General features: G+C 50.4%; 1 protein-coding gene across 1 annotated transcript in view; it reads right to left on the reverse strand.

Moving 5' to 3' along the window:
* Window positions 1-4,469: 4,469 nt before the first annotated feature.
* Window positions 4,470-20,753, reverse strand: part of LOC142302355 (telomere repeats-binding bouquet formation protein 1-like) — a 63,042-nt gene continuing 46,758 nt past the window's right edge. The window contains exons 11-14 of the mRNA XM_075343415.1: window positions 15,903-16,034; window positions 14,518-14,643; window positions 7,807-7,895; window positions 4,470-4,577 (exon numbers count right to left, since the gene is read on the reverse strand). Of these exons, the coding sequence (XP_075199530.1) occupies window positions 4,470-4,577; window positions 7,807-7,895; window positions 14,518-14,643; window positions 15,903-16,034 (455 nt within the window). The remainder of the gene's footprint in view (window positions 4,578-7,806; window positions 7,896-14,517; window positions 14,644-15,902; window positions 16,035-20,753) is intronic.

Here is a 20,753-nt window from a genome sequence, read left to right on the forward strand (position 1 = left end):
TCCTCCTTGTGTGACCACCATATTGTATATACAACAGACAATGTGCATGTTCCTAGGACCTTTCAGTATGACTTCGGGGAAGACAGAGCCTTGATTTTCCTGCTAAAAAAAAATCAAATTTTCCCCATAGCCATAGGACAGGAGGTAACTTGCTGATCGTTGGGGGTACTATTGCTGGGATCCCCAGTGATCCCAGGACCAGAGATTTGGAACCGTGTAAAAATGAGGCTCTGTAGCCCTGTCCTGAATGTTTCCAGAGCTCCAAAGACTCAATCTTGGGATCACTGGGGGACCTACATAGAACTCCTAGACAGCCCAGTCTAATTTTTTTGATACATGCAGGTTTAATTATATTAGGTACATGTACACTCATATACATGCATTTTAATAATTTTAATAATTTTCACAGTTACATTTTTCTTGATACAACATTTATTTTAGTATCGTTATATATTCATACACTCTATTTTTTGCGACACATGTAGGTTAATTTATATTTGGTACATGTATACCTATATATATGAATTTTTATAGTTGATGGGATATAATAATTGTATTTAAATTAATATTGTTTATATTTTTCACGTTTCACATTAATTGGATACAATAATTAAAATCACATTTTTTTCTACACTTATATAGATTTTTTATACATCATTAATATTTATATTAATTATGCATAAGTCACTTTATAGATATTTTGTCAACATAATATTTATAATTTTTATCACTATAATTATTAGTACATTGACTGTACTTTTCTTTTTTCACGTTTTTTAGTTTGATCTTATTTAATATTTGTATAAACATGTATATAGACATTTATATATATTCTTCAATATACATAGTTTATATATATATACTAGCTGTACTACCCGGCTTCGCCCGGGTTAATAACTGCTGTTAACAAAATAGAATGTATGAACAAAAATGTATTCTGCACACAAAAAACACAAAACAAATAGATATAAATGTAATTATAATGTCTGTGTCCCCCTCTGTATATATCTCTCTGTCTCTCTCTCTATCTCTTTGTCTGTCTGTCTCTTTCCCTGTCAGTCTCTGACTGTCTCTTTCTACATCTGTCTCAATCTCTTTCCCTGTCTGTCTATCTATCTCTGTCACTTTCCCTGTCTGTCTCTTTCCCTGTCTGTCTCTTTCCCTCTCTTTCCCTGTCTGTCTCTTTCCCTCTGTCTCTTTCCCTGTGTCTGTCTCTTTGTCTGTCTCTTACCCTGTCTGTCTCTTTCCCTTTCTTTCCCTGTCTGTCTGTTTCGTTGTGTCTATCTCTGTCTCTTTGTCTGTCTCTTTGCCTGTCAGTCTGTCTCTTTGTCTGTCTCTTTGAGTCTGTCTCTTACCCTGTCTATGTCTGTTTCTTACCCTGTCTGTGTCTGCCTCTTTCCCTGTCTGTGTCTGTCTCTTTCCCTGGCTGCATTGTGACATGCCAACATTCCATATAAGGGCATGGCTGCGCATTCTTCTGAAGTTCTGGCTGCACTGTGGCTCCCAGCTCCATTCACTTTAATGGAGGCACTTTTTTTGGCGAATAACTGTAAAGCACGGGGTTAAAATTTCCCCTCAAATCATAGCCTATGACGCTCTCGGGGTCCAGACGTGTAAGTGTGCAAAATTTTGTGGTTGTAGCTGTGACGGTGCAGATGCCAATCCCGGACATACACACACACAAACACACACACATACACATACACACACACACACACACATTCAGCTTTATATATTAGATACTAGCTGTACTACCCGGCTTCGCCCGGGTTAATAACTGTTGTTGACAAAATAGAATGTATTAACATTCCCGGGATAGAATGTGTAAATAGAATGTATTAACGCCTGGGGTAGTAACTGTCTCTCTGTTTCTCTCCCATTCTCTGTCGGTCTACCCCTCTGTATCTCTCTCTCTCTCTTTGTTTGTCTGTCTCTTTCCCTGTCTCTCTCTCTCTCTCTTTGTCTGTCTCTTTCCCTGTGTCTGTCTCTTTCCCTGTGTGTCTCTTTCCCTGTGTCTGTCTCTTTCCCTGTGTCTGTCTCTTTCCCTGTGTCTGTCTCTTTGTCTGTCTCTTTACCTGTCTTTGTCTGTCTCTTTCCCTGTGTCTGTCTCTTTCCCTGTGTCTCTTTGTCTGTCTCTTTACCTATCTTTGTCTGTCTCTTACCCTGTCTCTTTCCCTCTCTGTCTGTTTCCCTGTCTGTCTCTGTCTCTTTGTTTGTGTCTGTCTCTTTACCTGTCTGTCTCTTAACCTGTCTCTCTCTTTCCCTGTCAGTCTGTCTCTTTGTCTGTCTCTTACCCTGTCTATGTCTGTCTCTTTCCCTGTCTGTGTCTGTCTCTTTGCCTGGCTGCATTGTGACACGCCATCTGTGTCTGTCTCTTTGCCTGGCTGCATTGTGACACGCCAACATTCCATATAAGGGCGTGGCTGCGCATTCTTCTGAAGTTCTGGCTGCACTGTGGCTCCCAGCTCCATTCGCTTTAATGGAGGCAGGTTTTTTGGCGAATAACTGTAAAGAGCGGGGTCAAAATTTCCCCTCAAAACATAGCCTATGACGCTCTTGGGGTCTAGAAGTGTGAGTGTGCAAAATTTTGTGGCTGTAGCTGCGACGGTGCAGATGCCAATCCCAGACATACACACACACACACACATACACACACATTCAGCTTTATATATTAGATATATGTGTTGTGTCCTATGTGTGTTTTTATATATGTATTGTTCAATAGGTATATATGGTTTATAAATGTACTTTCCAGCCTTTAAGTGGTGATTTTTGTATGCACATATCTGTTAATTGCTATATTTTTGGCCGTTCAAATGTAGACACTGTTTTCTTAAATAAATATATATATATTGTGAGGTAGCGTCGTCGGCTGCGCTGCAGAAGACACGGGATCCAGGCACCAAGGTTCACAGCACACGGTTTATTATCCCAAAGACAAAGTCCACAATAGTACATATGTGCCTTTCCGGCAGAGAACTCAGGGAGATGTGATCACTCCCTCACACCCGGCACACCTGCCCTCGTTCCTGTTTCCATTTAACCCTTCCTTAAGCCTGTAGGGAAACAGCATTAACCCTGTAGTGGATTTACTTCCTATCATGGAGTGAGCACAACCGGGGCGAGACATACCGGCCGTCATAGATAACCCCGGTCACAGTCTCACAATATATATATATATATATATATATATATTTTCTTTTAAATACATTTTTTTTTACATATATTATTTATGTTTGATTACTGTATAACTTACCTGTGAATATGGATACGGTTTCCCTCAAACTCATGGTTCCTTGTCTTTGCTCACCAATACCATACTCTTTGACTTCTGAGCTATTGCGCTTGTGCGGGCGGGACGTTACCTAGACGCGTGTTGGTGTCTGTGCGGTGGCGGGGGTGCCTCTCTGTGTGACGTATTCCGGGTACGTCATCTATCTGAGGGGTAGGTCTGTCAGGGTTCGGACGCTTACCGCAGCGTGGTGCGTTGCCCCGACGACCGCAATTTCCGACATGACGGCATTTTTGGAGACAGCTGATTGGCTGTCTCCTATATAAAAGACACGCTGGTCACACTAATAACCACACCCCTTTTGAAGAAGCACGGCGGCGAAACGTACGTCAAGTGGGGTCCCTGCGGTAAATATATTTATTGTTCCCTGTGATCACATGTGGTGGTGACTTGTAATCCCTCTGTTTTATTGTCCTTGGACCTTTTCCACTTTATCATTGGCTGCGGTTCCTCGGTCTATGCTCCATGTGGAGTGAGACTTAATTAGTGAGGACCCATTTGAATGTAGCAATTTCCCTGGATGTTTCCATTTGGATTTAGCGAATATTTCGGGTATTTACTGCCACCTTGTGGTTTTAGAACTTATTGCACTTTATACAAAACTATGTGATTACTTGTGGGTTAAATTTGTAAAAGAGAATTTTTCTACTATTTATTACTGCATGGACCAAGGTGTTTTCTTGTGTCTACTTCTTTCTTTGAATTTTAATCTTTCTTTTATTGTAATACATTAATAAAGATATATATTTTTATGTGAATACAATTATGGAGTGTTTTTGTATAGGTTATACCACTCTGGATCATAGTCTGAAATCAGACAGCAAAGAAATATGTAATATGTTCAGGACAGAAGACACAGGGTCACTCTGGATCTCACAGTCTGAAATCGGACAGCAAAGCAATATGTAATATGTTCGGGACAGAAGACGCAGGGTCACTCTGGACCTGATAGTCCAAAATCAACAGCAAAGCAATATGTACTATGTTCAGGACAGAAGACCCAGGGTCACTCTGGATCTCACAGTCTGAAATCGGACAGCAAAGCAATATGCAATATGTTCGGGACAGAAGACGCAGGGTCACTCTGGATCTCACAGTCTGAAATCGGACAGCAAAGCAATATGTAATATGTTCGGGACGGAAGACCCAGGGTCACTCTGGACCTGATAGTCCAAAATCAGTCAGCAAAGCAATATGTAATAGGTTTTGAGAAGTAATGTGATTTTTGATGCTGTACCTCTCTATGGAATCCAGGTGGTACGAGTTGCTGAATGTTTTCTAAAGCCTGAAAAAAAACAGAATGATAAGTACACTAAAATATGTCAGTATAGAAATAAGAATATTTAGCTACTCAATATCCCATAAATACAGGGTCCAGGAAGCAGAGATCTGCGCTGCGGCATGCAGGGTCCTCGTAAGACAAGTCCTCCTTGTGTGACCACCATATTGCATATACAACAGACAATGTGCATGTTCCTAGGACCTTTCAGTATGACTTTGGGGAAGACAGAGCTTTGATTTTCCTGCTAAAAAAGAAGGGAATTTTGTTTACTTACCGTAAATTCCTTTTCTTCTAGCTCCAATTGGGAGACTCAGACAATTGGGTGTATAGCTTCTGCCTCCGGAGGCCACACAAAGTATTACACTTAAAAGTGTAAAGCCCCTCCCCTTCTGCCTATACACCCCCCGTGTCATCACGGGCTCCTCAGTTTTAGTGCAAAAGCAAGAAGGAGGAAGGCTAATAAATTGGTTTAAAGTAACTTCAATCCGAAGAATTTTCGGAGAACTGAAACCATTCAACATGAACAACATGTGTACAGAAAAAAACAACAGGGCGGGTGCTGGGTCTCCCAATTGGAGCTAGAAGAAAAGGAATTTACGGTAAGTAAACAAAATTCCCTTCTTCTTTGTCGCTCCATTGGGAGACCCAGACAATTGGGACGTCCAAAAGCAGTCCCTGGGTGGGTAAAATAATACCCCGTAATAGAGCCGTAACACGGCCCTTTCCTACAGGTGGGCAACCGCCGCCTGAAGGACTCGTCTACCTAGGCTGGCATCCGCCGAAGCATAGGTATGCACCTGATAGTGTTTGGTGAAAGTGTGCAGACTCGACCAGGTAGCCGCCTGGCACACCTGCTGAGCCGTAGCCTGGTGCCGCAAAGACCAGGACGCACCCACGGCTCTGGTAGAATGGGCCTTCAGCCCTGAGGGAACCGGAAGGCCAGAAGAACGGTAGGCTTCGAGAATTGGTTCCTTGATCCACCGAGCCAGGGTGGATTTTGAAGCCTGTGACCCCTTACGCTGACCAGCGACAAGGACAAAGAGTGCATCCGAGCGGCGCAGGGGCGCCGTACGGGAAATTTAGATTCTGAGAGCTCTCACCAGATCTAACGAATGCAAATCCTTTTCACATTGATGAACTGGATGAGGACAAAAAGACATGCTGTTATCTCCCCCGAACAATCCAGGAGGGTATATAGCCAAATTACAATAGTGCGACCGTACAGTGCAATGTATAGCATACAAGCATATCTCTATATGTGCACTTCGGCACTAGTGGGGTCAGCACCACAGGTGCTGCTTACCGCCCGCTCACAGCGGTTGTGTGACCACCAGAATCCCTGTCAGGGTCTCCCAAAGCTTGTCTCCTTTCTCAGCCACAGAAAAAACTGACAGGAATGGCTGCCGGTGTCCTGTGTAGAGGAGGAGGCCGTGGGCGTGCCCCAGAAAGTGCGGGAATCCGGTTTCACACTGTGCACAGTGAGAGGGGTGGAGTATGCAAAGCATGCTCCAGCTCTCAGCGCTGACGTGGTGTGCAGCGTCACGCCCTTCCCCTGACTGGCAGGCCTGTGGGCGGTAACGAAGTGAGACTAGGCCGCAAAAGCCGGGGACTAAAGTGATAAGCGCGGCCAGCATATAAGCCCCGGTCGGCGCGGAAGTCCCCGGCGCATTACAAGTCCCAGCCGCGCCTGAGATAAAAATGGCAGCGGCGGTTAGCGCGGCAGTCCCCCAATACACTAACACACCCAGCTACGCTGTAGTGTGCGATGGCACAAGTGCGGGCAGCGCCGCAGTCCCTGGCGCACTAACACACCCAGCAGTGCTGCCGTGTGTCTGTGCGCGGTCCCCACGGGGACACAGAGTACCTCAACGTAGCAGGGCCGTGTCCCTGATGCGACCTCCTCGGATACTCAGCTCCATGTCCAGCAGAATCCCCAGGGGCTGTGGATGGAGCACGGTCTCTGTGCCTGTAGACCGATAGGATCCCACTTCACCCAGAGCCCTAAGGGATGGGGAAGGAAAACAGCATGTGGGCTCCAGCCTCCGTACCCGCAATGGATACCTCAACCTTAACAAACACCGCCGACAGAGTGGGGTGAGAAGGGAGCATGCTGGGGGCCCTAGTATGGGCCCTCTTTTCTTCCATCCGACATAGTCAGTAGCTGCTGCTGACTAAACAGTGGAGCTATGCGTGGATGTCTGACCTCCTTCGCACAAAGCATGAAAACTGAGGAGCCCGTGATGACACGGGGGGTGTATAGGCAGAAGGGGAGGGGCTTTACACTTTTAAGTATAATACTTTGTGTGGCCTCCGGAGGCAGAAGCTATACACCCAATTGTCTGGGTCTCCCAATGGAGCGACAAAGAAAATCAAATTTTCCACATAGCCATAGGACAGGAGGTAAATTGCTGATCGTTGGGGGTCCTGCTGCTGGGATCCCCAGTGATCCCAGGATCAGAAATTTGGAACCGTGTAAAAATGAGGCTCTGTAGCCCTGTCCTGAATGTTTCCAGGGCTACAAAGACTCAATCTTGGGATCACTGGGGGACCTACATAGAGCTCCTAGACCCCCAGTGATCAGTGATCCCCCATCGATACATAGACGATAACTGGATTATTTAAGAATAATCCTAGAATTTATTTGTTTCCTAAATGTAATTTTTTAATTAGTCTTCATTAATAATTTTTTTTTTACCATTTTGCTGCTAAAAAGTCACACAAGTGCTACAAATCTGTCAGGGTTCCTGCACCTAATCCAGGTGACTGTGTCTGCCTTCCCCCTCTCTTCTTAAAGTGTAGGAGATAGCAGAAGGGAGGAGGCTGTACACAGATCTCCACGATGGCGAGTGTCACAGGTGACAGTCATGTGGTTTCTGGAAATAGAAGGTCACAGCGTTTGGCTGCGCAGAAGGCTCCCTGACTTTCTATTGTTCTGGCTGCGCCTAAGTACGGAACCTCCAGAGATTAGCAGTTGGTTTGGTCAGGGGTCACCATCTCCCCCTTCCCTAGATGCAGGGGTCCCCTTCACTTCCCTTTGCCACTCGCTTGGTCGTTCCCCATACCTAGCGTGACAGGGAGAGGAAGAAATCCATCTATAGTCTCAGGGAGGGCAGAGAAAACTGGCTGCATAAATGATGAAGATGAAATAAGTGCATGATGGAAAGTGAAAGATATACTGAAGGCAGCAGCACACAGAGCTCATATTGAGCCTATATTACTGACAGGCACACACCTCATTGTTCTCTTGCTCCAGTTTTTGTATTCTTTTATGTCGTACTTCTGCAATTTCCTCAAATCGTCTCGTACTTGGGCTGGTGGGACCTGACGAAGAGCATTGACAGACAAGGTTTCTGCTATGGATGGTGCAAAAGGATTATACGTAGATGAAAAGTAAAAAAAATATACGAAACCGAAAAAATAATACAGTGACATTATTAGCATCCATGCTGCTTACAAAACAGTACTAGAGGGAAAATATCAGATACAACTGCATTAACTAAACTGTGCCCAAAGGAGAAGAGCAGGGGCCTCGTAGGCAGCATTCACCAATCTTTCCAATGTTCCTTTCTTCTTATCTGATCCACTAGTCTCATAGTGCAGAACCCGTCCTATAAAGGTGGGTACACGCCATATTTACAAAGGTTTCCATTACCTGCTTAAATTTATTATCCTCCATGTACTGCTAAGTTTACCCCCAAGGAAAGCAGACACCCCCTAAATGAATCACACTTACCAGACCCCAAACAATTACAGCTGGCAGGTGAATGGGCTCTGACATACAAATCTGCATTGCTGTCAAGTCCCACTGCGTTCTACAGCGGTTGACTTCCCCTGGTGACTGGAGGCCGTATCACTCTTGCAGAATGATACTGGTACCCGATCTGTTTGTGAGAGCTGCAGTGCAATGCAGCTGGAACAGCGAGGACCTGACAGCAACGCAGATCTCTGTGTGAGAGCCCATCCACCATCAGCACTTGCCAACTGTAATTGTTTGGGGTCTGGTGAGTGTCATATTTTTTTTTGCAGGAGGAGGGGGACAGTTTCATTTTTTTGGGGGGTATGGCTGCTTTCTTTTGGGGATGTCTGCTTGTTTTTGGGGGTGGCTGCTTTCTTTTAGGGGTGTCGGCTTTCTTTTGGAGGTGTCTGCCTTCTTTTGGGGATGTCTGCTTGTTTATGGGGGTGGCTGCTTTCTTTTGGGGGTGTCTGCTTGTTTTTGGGGGTGTCTGCTTTCTTTGATAGAAAGTTCTGTTGTATTCTTTAACTTTCTTAGCTGCTTGGACACTTCCTTATGGAACTGCAAGAAGGGTTTTTTTTAAGTAGGCCTTATATTTTAAGCATACTCAAAAAAGCCCCAAAAATCTTACTAGGGCTTATTTTTGGGGTAGGTTTTTTTTTAGGGAAAGTATTAATCTTATGACTTTCCCCCAAAGGCAGATGGGTAAGCAGAGGAATGATTGGGCTGTTTGAATTCTACATGCCTTATCCTTTTGTCCTTAAAGGGAATCTGTCACCAGGGTTGTTTGCCACCTAATCTGAGAGCAGGATAACCTAGGGGAAGAGATCATGATTCCAGCGAAGTGTCTTACTGGGCAGCTTTGTGTAGTTTTGATCAAATTACTGCAGTAGATGATTAGAGGACTGCTTGGCGTGCTGCAGGTAGTCCAGCATATTCATGATCTCTGTAAAACTGCAGAGAAAACATTGATTTTATCAAAATAACAGCAAAAAGCTCAGTAAGTGAGACATCGCAGGAATCAGGGTCTCTATATCATGCTGCTCTCAGATGTGGGAGCAAAAACGTGGTGACAGATTCCCTTTAAGGGAGATAAGCTGCCACTAAAGGTATCTAGCATCCTATTACCTTATGAAATGGAATGAAAAAAGGGACATCTGCTTTACTTTTCCATTAGGAGACATCAAGCAAAAAGAAAAATGCTTTCTTAAGGAGGTATTTCTGTCGCGGGCGGGGAGGGCGCTGCGCTCACCATGCTCGGGTCCGGCTCTGGGCTGCTGCTTGCTCGCCGCTGCTCAGTGGCTCGAGCGGTGGGCCGGATCCGGGGACTCGAGCGGTGCTCCTCGCCCGTGAGTGAAAGGGGGTAGTTTGGGGTTGGAGGGTATGGTCCGTGACGCCACCCACGGTTTGTGGTGAGGTTGGACACCACCGCTGCTAGTGACGGGGATCCCGGGAGCGATGGCGGGGAGCAGCTTGGATGTTGTTTTCCCCCTCCGTGGGTAGGGGTTGGTTCTCCCGGGGCCCGGTGTGGTATGACGGGGGAGGCAGGGTTGGCGAGGTGCAGGGTCGCAGGGGCAGCGCGGTGCCAGACGGCACGGTGGTACTCACTCAGCCAATGACAAATACAGAGTCTCCGGTAAAACAAACGGCTGGATGGACGGGTCCCGCAGCCGGCTGCGGTGGTCACTCCCGGACGGGTGGTGGTGGCTGCCTTTCCCTGCACCTGTGGTGTGTTTTTGGCCCCGATAGCTTCCCACCGGTAACCCGCTCCGCAGCTTGGATAGATGCCGAGGGAGCCCCTTTTGCCCGCAAGCTCTGGCCCTGGGAATTGTAGCCTTGGCGGTGACTGTATTTCCCTTCTTGGTTTGGACGGTTGCCTTCAATCGGGTCTTAGCGACGGGAACCTCCGGGGTTTCCTAGCAGCAAACGGATTTGACCGGTTTAACGGCGACTCCAAGCCTGGTCGGGGTCCGTAGGCCCTGCCGAATGGTGCTGGCTTCTCTTCGCTCCCCGGTTCGGTACCGGCGGGCCACCGCCCGACCCCGGTCCTACGGTTCCGCGTCGATCGGCCTCTCCTGCAGACGGCCACCACCGTCTGCCAACCTTGCTGTATGTGCCCGGGCCACGTACCCGGACACGGTCAGACTGCTCCTCACTTGCCACTTACTCCTTCACTCTCCCTAACTGATCTCTACACTGACTTCCTTTTCCCGCCTCCAGGACTGTGAACTCCTCAGTGGGTGGGGCCAACCGCCTGGCTCCACCCCACCTGATGTGGACATCAGCCCCTGGAGGGAGGCAACAAGGATTTGTGTGTGCGGCTGATGTGCCTAACCGGGGTGTGGGGTGTGTTGTTGCAGTACCTGTGACGTCCTGGCTTGTCCAGGGCGCCACATTCCCCCTTGGTTAAATGCAGACCGTCCGCGGGCTGCCCGTCCATCACCGGTTTTATTTTTGCAACTGAAAAAGATAAATATACGGTAAACGGCAAACATATTAACATAAGCATTTTTCATGAAACTTCCCTTAACGGGAGGCACTTTCTTTAACGTTACTAACGGTGCATTTTTATTAACAACACACGGCTTCCGCTCTCTCCCACCCAAACAACCTGGCCCTGATGCTGCCCCTAAGAAAATGGGCAGCACCCCTTGACCCCAGTCCAGTTCCAGGCTGCCCGAGCGGGTACAGGTACGGTATTTCATACCCTACGGTCACTTCAGGGGACCCACGTCCATGGGGAACCCCTGACCCCCGGAAGATGGCCACCGGCCCAGGTGGTGGCCGGGCCCCAGCCTACTCTGCTGCGGGCTCTTCCTCCAATCTGCCTCTCCGGAGGCGGCAACGGAATAAAGCCAATTATTTACATGCCACAAGTTTGTGGTTGCCCTGCAAGTTCTCAGGCATGTCCGTAAGCAGTTCCTTACGCAAACGGTGCAAAGGGTCCCTTCGGGGACTACTTGCCGGCAACGGCCGGTTCAATCACGGTTGCTAATCAGGTAACAGTTCGGTTGATTCATTTTCATTTACTCATTCATTTAACTCACATAACGGTGCTGATGGTCCCAACGGGGACAACGGTGAAACGGGGGACCGCTGACTCACGTCAGGTCCACCCCACAGACCGGGGGAGGGGGCTGGGCTGGTGCTTGGGGCTCCTGGCTTCTTCTCAGTTTGGCGTCAAGGGCAAACCAGCCCCTCTCTCCGCAATGTGGCGTGTCCTGGACCAGATCCCCTGGGAGCAGGTTACGGCCCGGGTGGTCCTCCGGTAAGTGGGCATTAACGTCCCGGCGGGCTACGAACACTTCGGCCTCCAGGCCCGGCTAAAAGATGAATCCGTACCCCCGATGGACATCAAACTTCCTTACTTGCCCCTCGTGGATCAGGCCCCGTACCCGGAAGGTGGCTCTGCGGAGACTCTCCTTCTCCTGGATGGTGCGGGCTATAACTTCAGCTCTCCGCTTTTCTCTCTCCGCAATTTCTCGGCCTAGCGGGGTCGGTTCCCTGTCCCAGTAAGGGGCCACTGCTTGCCCCTGCGCGCGGGTTGGGCCCCGCGAGACTTCCACCACGCTGCCCATCACTGGCGCCCTCTGTGGAAGGTCCCGCAGTGTCATGGCCTGGGGCGCTGCCTCGCAGCAATGATCCGGCGCAGCCTCAGCCGAGGCGTGGGGAATGGGTACAGGGTTCCTCTCCCGCTTGACCTCCGCCTCCTCCTGCACGGGACGGACTGCCGGAGCCGGTACGGGACTAGGCACGGTCACTGCAAGTGCCTCCGGTACATCTCCGCTGACGGGCACGGTCTTCGGTAGCTTCCAGGGAAGCAGTTCAGGACGGTCACGGGCTTCTGCTGCAGGTCGGTCCGCTTGGGCGGACGGGCAGGGTACCGCTACCGGTTGGGCGGGTAGCGGGCCTAATGGCGGGGCAGTAGCGACTACCACAGGTAGCGGGAGAGGCAGCAGGGCAAGCGGGTGTAGACCGAGCCCCTCAGCCGCAGCGGCCGATCCCTTGGGAATACAGGGGCGTGGGTCTCTTACCCGCTCCTCCAAATCTTCCTCCACCTCGCGTCTCCGTATAGCCGCCACCACGTCCGCCATGTCGGCCTCCCACTCCTCCAGGAGGAGCTGCACACGGAGCTGCAGGCGGCTGCTTAGCTGGATGGTCCGGACTTCCACCCACGCCGAGGTACCAGGCGCGGGGACTACGGTGTTGCCGGACGGGCTATGCATTCTTGCAGCGGCCTCTTCCAGGAACCAAAGATGGCCGCAGGGTCCTGGCGTCCCTGCTTTTATAGCCGCGGTTTACATGCGGCCGGACGCCATCCGTCCCCCCTTGGTCTTTTCTCTGCACCTCCTCTTCAGGGGCGGAGTCTCGGCTTTCGCGCCTCCACTGCTCGAGAAGACAATCGAGCGGGGAAATCTTCGCGCCAAAGATGGCGGATTCTGAAACTTTTCGGCCGGACACCTCCGGCGGGACATAAGGCTCACCTCTACCAGCCGGTAGAGCGGTAAGATCCTGTTCGTGACGCCAAGTTGTCGCGAGCAGGGAGAGCGCTGCGCTCACCACGCTCGGGTCCGGCTCTGGACGCTTGCTGTCGCTTGCTCGCCGCTGCTCGATGGCTCGAGCGGTGGGCCGGATCCGGGGACTCGAGCGGCGCTCCTCGCCCGTGAGTGAAAGGGGGTAGTTTAGGGTTGGAGGGTATGGTCCGTGACGCCACCCACGGTTTGTGGTGAGGTTGGACACCACCGCTGCTAGTGACAGGGATCCCGGGAACGATGGCGGGGAGCAGCTTGGATGTTGTTTTCCCCCTCCGTGGGTAGGGATTGGTTGTCCCAGGGCCCGGTGTGGTATGACGCGGGAGGCAAGGTTGGCGAAGTGCAGGGTCGCGGGGGCAGCGCGGTGCCAGACGGCACGGTGGTACTCACTCAGCCAATGACGAATACAGAGTCTCCGGTAAAACAAACGGCTGGATGGACGGGTCCCGCAGCCGGCTGCGGTGGTCACTCCCGGACGGGTGGTGGTGGCTGCCTTTCCCTGCACCTGTGGTGTGTTTTCGGCCCCGATGGCTTCCCACCGGTAACCCGCTCCCCAGCTTGGATAGATGCCGAGGGAGCCCCTTTTGCCCGCAGGCTCTGGCCCTGGGAATTGTAGCCTTGGCGGTGACTGTATTTCCCTTCTTGGTTTGGACGGTTGCCTTCAATCGGGTCTTTGCTGCTAGGAAACCCCGGAGGTTCCCGTCGCTAACGGATTTGACCGGTTTAACGGCGACTCCAAGCCTGGTCGGGGTCCGTAGGCCCTGCCGAATGGTGCTGGCTTCTCTTCGCTCCCCGGTTCGGTACCGGCGGGCCACCGCCCGACCCCGGTCCTACGGTTCCGCGTCGATCGGCCTCTCCTGCAGACGGCCACCACCGTCTGCCAACCTTGCTATATGTGCCCGGGCCACGTACCCGGACACGGTCAGACTGCTCCTCACTTGCCACTTTCTCCTTCACTCTCCCTAACTGATCTCTACACTGACTTCCTTTTCCCGCCTCCAGGACTGTGAACTCCTCAGTGGGTGGGGCCAACTGCCTGGCTCCACCCCACCTGGTGTGAACATCAGACCCTGGAGGGAGGCAACAAGGATTTGTGTGTGCGGCTGATGTGCCTAACCGGGGTGTGGGGTGTGTTGTTGCAGTACCTGTGACGTCCTGGCTTGTCCAGGGCGCCACATTTCCATCTCGAATATTTGTTGCCTATTCACAGAATGAACCCGGTGTCACTAGAAATCTCAAGTGTTCTTGAGGTTGATGGGATTTGTATCTACTACACATTGATAGTATATCCTATGGATATGCCATGTATGTACAAGGTGGGCGTCTGTAATATAAGAGCCTATTGGCAACTTTTTCCACTGTATGTAGATTGAAAGGGACAGAGGAATACATTGGGAAATCCTCCTGACACATAAGTGGAACATATACTTACTTTAACAAAGACAGCTGCACTCTGAAATGTTAAAGCATGCCAGCATTTCAGAGTGCAACTGTCTATGTCACGTTGAGTTTTGCAGCCGTTCAGACTGCATGTTGGGACTGCCATCAGTTTTTTTGCCTATATAATTCTTTACACATCTAAGACGATACTGTTATTATGGGGTGTGGGGTACCCATGGGTGGTATACCTCCCCACCTCACCACCACTGCCAAATCACAAACATCATTGCAATCTTACTAATAGGTATGCAGTTCTGAAGGAAGAATCTCGCTGCTTTTTGTAATTTGTCATCCTGTGACTCCTCCAGAATCTGGTCCATGAGGGAAAGTCCGTGGCTTTTCAGCAGTTCATATTGATTTGCCTCTGTGGAATGAGACACTTATTAAAAACAGTTCACACTATGGTACTGATCTCATATCACTGATCTCGTATCGCTCCACCGCTGTGTAAATGTTATTGTGTCGGAGCTGCTGCCGTGAATGTTTTCCAGAAACAGAGCAGCATGTGGGTCAATAAAATATGAATGCAGAAGAAAGGATAAACCGTATCAAACCACAGTTATTTCTCACGAGATCCTACAATGCCCTTTGATTTCATTTGTGGGAAATGTGAAAAGTAGAAGTAGATCTTTATATTTTGCATCATGTTTATATAAGTACAGATATAAAGGTGCTATCACAATGTATTCTTCCCCGCGTTCAGTGGTCCCATCCGATCCCCCCACAAAACGGGATTCTGAACTTTTTCCATTGACTATAATGGTGCAGATGGAAGCATTGTGTGCACCATTTTCGAGCCTATATGCCTACTGGAGGCAGACACTCAGATGTAGTAGACTACCTGGTTGATGTGATGTAATTATTGTGATGTAACGCATGGGTGACATCACGCCAGGAAGAGCGGTCCTCAGGTCTCCTGTCCAGCGGTCACAGATCACTGACGACACGGATCACTGACGCGACCAATAAACCAGATCCGGCGAATCGACTCGCACCATCTCTAAGGCCCTCTTTACACGTCTGTGATCTCTGGTACTTATGAAAACGGACGTCATAAGTACCGGAGACATAGACATACACAGACCCATTAAAATCAATGGGTTCATGCACACATCCATGTTTTCTCACGGACCCGTCTCCATGTGGCGCACACACGTGTCCTTGTGCTACACATGGGGACATGTCCGTTTTCCTCTGGAAGCACTGATGTCACACGGCCCGTGCACTGATGTGATCCATGTTACATCAGTGTGGCACATACTGGAGAAAACACGTGTCTTTGAAATATAATGATTTTTTATTATCACCCGTCTTCGGCGCTGCTGTCACTAGCTTCCGGGCTTGCTCATTATGCTCATACATATTCACTGCACTACAGACCCAGAAGCAACAGCAGCGCTGGGGACAGCAGCGCCGGGGACAGGTGAGTATAGACGTTCCTGCTGTCTGTGTGCTATCACAGATAGCACATGGATAGCACACTGACAGCACATGCTGAACACACACACACGAAACACGCACACACATACATACCCACACCACGGACCATGAAAACGTGCGTGTCTATCACGGACGTGTGAACGGGGCCCTAATGGAAACTATTGACCATTGTAGAACACATACCGCAGTCTTCTGTGAGGTGTCCGATGGTGCGGACAATGCTCAACTTGTATTTTTCTTCCAGGTTTCCGCAGGACAAAAGACTCATCAGACTTGATATTATACTGTGATTTTCCAGGTGACGGATAGCCTCAGCTAGGAAACAAATAAATCATAGTACCAATGTTACTATACGTTCTCTATTATATCGCTACTATTTTGTGTTGATCAGGTCCCAGAAATGTTTTGATAGTTGGCTTCAGTGTAAAATTTCACCTAATGCCACTTTACATCTCATTCATTCCTGCATCTGAGGCTTTTCTTTCCAGCAGACTCCATTATACATCAATAGGTTCCATTGGGGACAATAATATAGGGTGTGAGATTAAATGATTTGTTGTTTAATTACATAGTGGAAAATCTGAATTGAGAATGTAGATGTGAACACTTATGCTGGTGTCACACATCCGTGTAGCTCGGACTTAGTACAGACTGACTGTGGGTCTCCTGCCCTGAAATCGACAGTCTTGTAAATGCCTATGAGGCTGCTGAATTTGGATCAGGAGACCTGTGGCTATTTCTGACATCGTGGTCCATACTGTGTGATATCGGCCACAATTTAATATCAGTTTCCTATATATAGTTGTACATACCAACATAAGGATGGACTGACATCCAGGCATTGGATTTATTCTCTGTGAGGAGCATAAGCCTCTCGCTGAAGTGTAGCGCTACTTATGAGCATATTTTTGCAATGAGTTTCCCCAGGTCTAATATATCACGATGGGTGGTAACAGAGGCATAACTAGAGTCCGATGGGCCCCGCTGCAAAGTTTGAGCCTGGACCCCCACCCATATGCTGGTCAGATGTTTTGGCCGCTATAGCGCTCTAAATCCTATAAAGACATATCAGTTTCTCCCCTCCCCCTTCATTTTGTAGTACTGCCCCCAATCCTGGACTAATGTCCCCCATCCTGGGCTACTTCCTGGTGAATATGTCCCTCATCCTGGTGTATGACCTCATCATGGCTATATCCTAGTGCAGTCATGGCGAACCTTTTACAGGCCGAGTGCCCAAACTGTAGCCCTAAACCCATTTTTTTTAGTGCCAACCAATCCTATTATATAAATAATTGATTGTAACCTTACCTTTGTCGTCTTCTCCTCAGCAGGGGACATCACACTCATGCTTACCACACACTGAAGCTGAGCCCCTGCCCTTTCCAGACACAGCAGTTGGATTGATCTTTTTGGAAAAAATTGCAGCATATTAGACAGAGATTTTAGCCTGGAATGCAATCAGATGTCACCATGTAATCCACATCTACATTTCAAAGTCTGAACACCCTGAAATCCCATAAAGACGTACGAGTTGCCCCCTCCCCTTCATTGTGTAGTTCTGTCCCCCTTCCTTGCCACTTCCTGGTAAACATCACCCCCATCCCCATCCTGATATATATATTTCCTACATTCTGGTATATTTGTCCCCATCATGGCCCCATCCTGGTAAATGTCCTCCACTCTGGTAAATGTACCCCATCACTGTAAATGTATCCCATCCTGGCATGTTCCCCCATGCTGTTAAATGACCCCATCCTGGTAAATGTACCTCATCCAGGCATGTGGCCTTATCCTGGTAAATGTCCCCTTTCCTGGTAAATGTCTCTTTTCCTGGTAATTGTACCCCTTCCTGCTAAATGTTCCCCATCCTGGCATTTGTCCTCATCCTGGCATGTTCATGTACCCCCATCCTGGCATATTTCCCCCCATCCTGGTAAATGTATCCCCCATCCTGGTAAATGTACCCCTTACTGGCATGTTCCCCTTCCTGCTAAATGTACCCCATCCTGGCATGTTTCCCCCCATCCTTGCAGCCATGTTTCCCCCCATCCTTGCAGCCATGTTTCCCCCCATCCTTGCAGTCATGTTTCCCCCCATCCTTGCAGCCATGTTTCCCCCCATCCTTGCAGCCATGTTTCCCCCCATCCTTGCAGGCATGTTTCCCCCCATCCTTGCAGTCATGTTTCCCCCCATCCTTGAAGCCATGTTTCCCCCCATCCTTGCAGCCATGTTTCCCCCCATCCTTGCAGTCATGTTTCCCCCCATCCTTGAAGCCATGTTTCCCCCCATCCTTGCAGCCATGTTTCCCCCCATCCTTGCAGCCATGTTTCCCCCCATCCTTGCAGCCATGTTTCCCCCCATCCTTGCAGGCATGTTTCCCCCCATCCTTGCAGTCATGTTTCCCCCCATCCTTGAAGCCATGTTTCCCCCCATCCTTGCAGCCATGTTTCCCCCCATCCTTGCAGCCATGTTTCCCCTCCATCCTTGCAGCCATGTTTACCCCCATCCTTGCAGCCATGTTTACCCCCATTCTTGCAGCCATGTTTACCCCCATCCTTGCAGCCATGTTTACCCCCATCCTTGCAGCCATGTTTACCCCATCCTTGCAGCCATGTTTACCCCCATCCTTGCAGCCATGTTTACCCCCATCCTTGCAGTCATGTTTACCCCCATCCTTGCAGTCATGTTTCCCCCCATCCTTGCAGTCATGTTTACCCCCATCCTTGCAGTCATGTTTCCCCCCATCCTTGCAGCCATGTTTCCCCCCATCCTTGCAGCCATGTTTCCCCCCATCCTTGCAGCCATGTTTCCCCCCATCCTTGCAGTCATGTTTCCCCCCATCCTTGCAGTCATGTTTCCCCCCATCCTTGCAGCCATGTTTCCCCCCATCCTTGCAGCCATGTTTCCCCCCATCCTTGCAGCCATGTTTCCCCTCCATCCTTGCAGCCATGTTTACCCCCATCCTTGCAGCCATGTTTACCCCCATTCTTGCAGCCATGTTTACCCCCATCCTTGCAGCCATGTTTACCCCCATCCTTGCAGCCATGTTTACCCCCATCCTTGCAGCCATGTTTACCCCCATCCTTGCAGCCATGTTTACCCCCATCCTTGCAGTCATGTTTACCCCCATCCTTGCAGTCATGTTTCCCCCCATCCTTGCAGTCATGTTTACCCCCAATCCTTGCAGTCATGTTTCCCCCATCCTTGCAGCCATGTTTCCCCCCATCCTTGCAGCCATGTTTCCCCCCATCCTTGCAGCCATGTTTCCCCCCATCCTTGCAGCCATGTTTCACCCCATCCTTGCAGCCATGTTTCACCCCATCCTTGCAGCCATGTTTCCCCCCATCCTTGCAGTCATGTTTCCCCCCATCCTTGCAGCCATGTTTCCCCCCATCCTTGCAGCCATGTTTCCCCCCATCCTTGCAGACATGTTTCCCCCCATCCTTGCAGCCATGTTTCACCCCATCCTTGCAGCCATGTTTCACCCCATCCTTGCAGCCATGTTTCCCCCCATCCTTGCAGCCATGTTTCCCCCCATCCTTGCAGTCATGTTTCCCCCCATCCTTGCAGTCATGTTTCCCCCCATCCTTGCAGCCATATTTACCCCCATCCTTGCAGCCATGTTTCCCCCCATCCTTGAAGTCATGTTTCCCCCATCCTTGCACGTTTCCCACATCTTTGCAGCCATGTATGCCCCGTGCTCTGTTTGCCCCGGGCTCTGTTTGCTTTCCCCCGTGCTCTGTCGGTTTGCCCCCGTGCTCCTATGTTTGCTCCCCATGTGTCCCCCGTGCGCTCCATGTTTGCCCCGTGCTGGCTCTGTCCCCTGTGCTCCCATGTTCCCCCGTGCGCTCCATGTTCCCCCGTTGCTGGCTCTGTCCCCTGTGCTCCCATGTTCCCCCGTGCGCTCCATGTTCCCCCGGTGCTGGCTCTGTCCCCTGTGCTCCCATGTTCCCCCGTGCGCTCCATGTTCCCCCGGTGCTGGCTCTGTCCCCTGTGCTCCCATGTTCCCCCGTGCGCTCCATGTTCCCCCGGTGCTGGCTCTGTCCCCTGTGCTCCCATGTTCCCCCGTGCGCTCCATGTTTCCCCGGTGCTGGCTCTGTCCCCTGTGCTCCAATGTTCCCCCGTGCGCTCCATGTTCCCCCGTTGCTGGCTCTGTCCCCTGTGCTCCCATGTTCCCCCGTGCGCTCCATGTTCCCCCGTTGCTGGCTCTGTCCCCTGTGCTCCCATGTTGCCCCGGTGCTGGCTCTGTCCCCTGTGTTTCCATGTTCCCCCGTTGCTGGCTCTGTCCCCTGTGCTTCCATGTTCCCCCGTGCGCTCCATGTTCCCCCGGTGCGCTCCATGTTCCCCCGGTGCTGGCTCTGTCCCCTGTTCCCCCGTGCGCTCCATGTTCCCCCGGTGCTGGCTCTGTCCCCTGTTCCCCCGTGCGCTCCAAGTTCCCCCGGTGCTGGCTCTGTCCCCTGTTCCCCCGTGCGCTCCATGTTCCCCCGGTGCTGGCTCTGTCCCCTGTGCTTCCATGTTCCCCCGTGCGCTCCATGTTCCCCCGGTGCTGGCTCTGTCCCCTGTTCCCCCGTGCGCTCCATGTTCCCCCGGTGCTGGCTCTGTCCCCCACACCTTGGCACAGCCACACACAGCTTAAAAATAAAAAAAACTCACCTTGCAACACTCGCGCCATCGCTGCGTCCTCAGTTCAGTTCCCGCGCGGCCACAAGACACCGGCACCGCCTACTGACGCTCCTCCGTCTCCTAGGCAACAGGCCTGCAGCCCAGGAGAGGAGGTGTGTCTGAAGGAGCAGAGATGTCCTCTGCTAAACACCAATTTGCACTGTCGGCGCGACCACACCGATAGTGTAAATTGGTGCAGTGTGGCGACAGCGCGCGTGCCAACAAAAAGGGCTCTGCGTGCCCAGTCTGGCACGCGTGCCATAGGTTCGCCATCACTGTCCTAGTGTATATACAGTATATCCCCATCATAGCCCATCCTGACATCCTAGTATATATCCACATCCTGACCCCATCCTGGTACATATGTCCCCA

Source organism: Anomaloglossus baeobatrachus, chromosome 4 (genome assembly GCF_048569485.1).
Source record: "Anomaloglossus baeobatrachus isolate aAnoBae1 chromosome 4, aAnoBae1.hap1, whole genome shotgun sequence".
NCBI classification, from domain to species: domain Eukaryota; kingdom Metazoa; phylum Chordata; class Amphibia; order Anura; family Aromobatidae; genus Anomaloglossus; species Anomaloglossus baeobatrachus.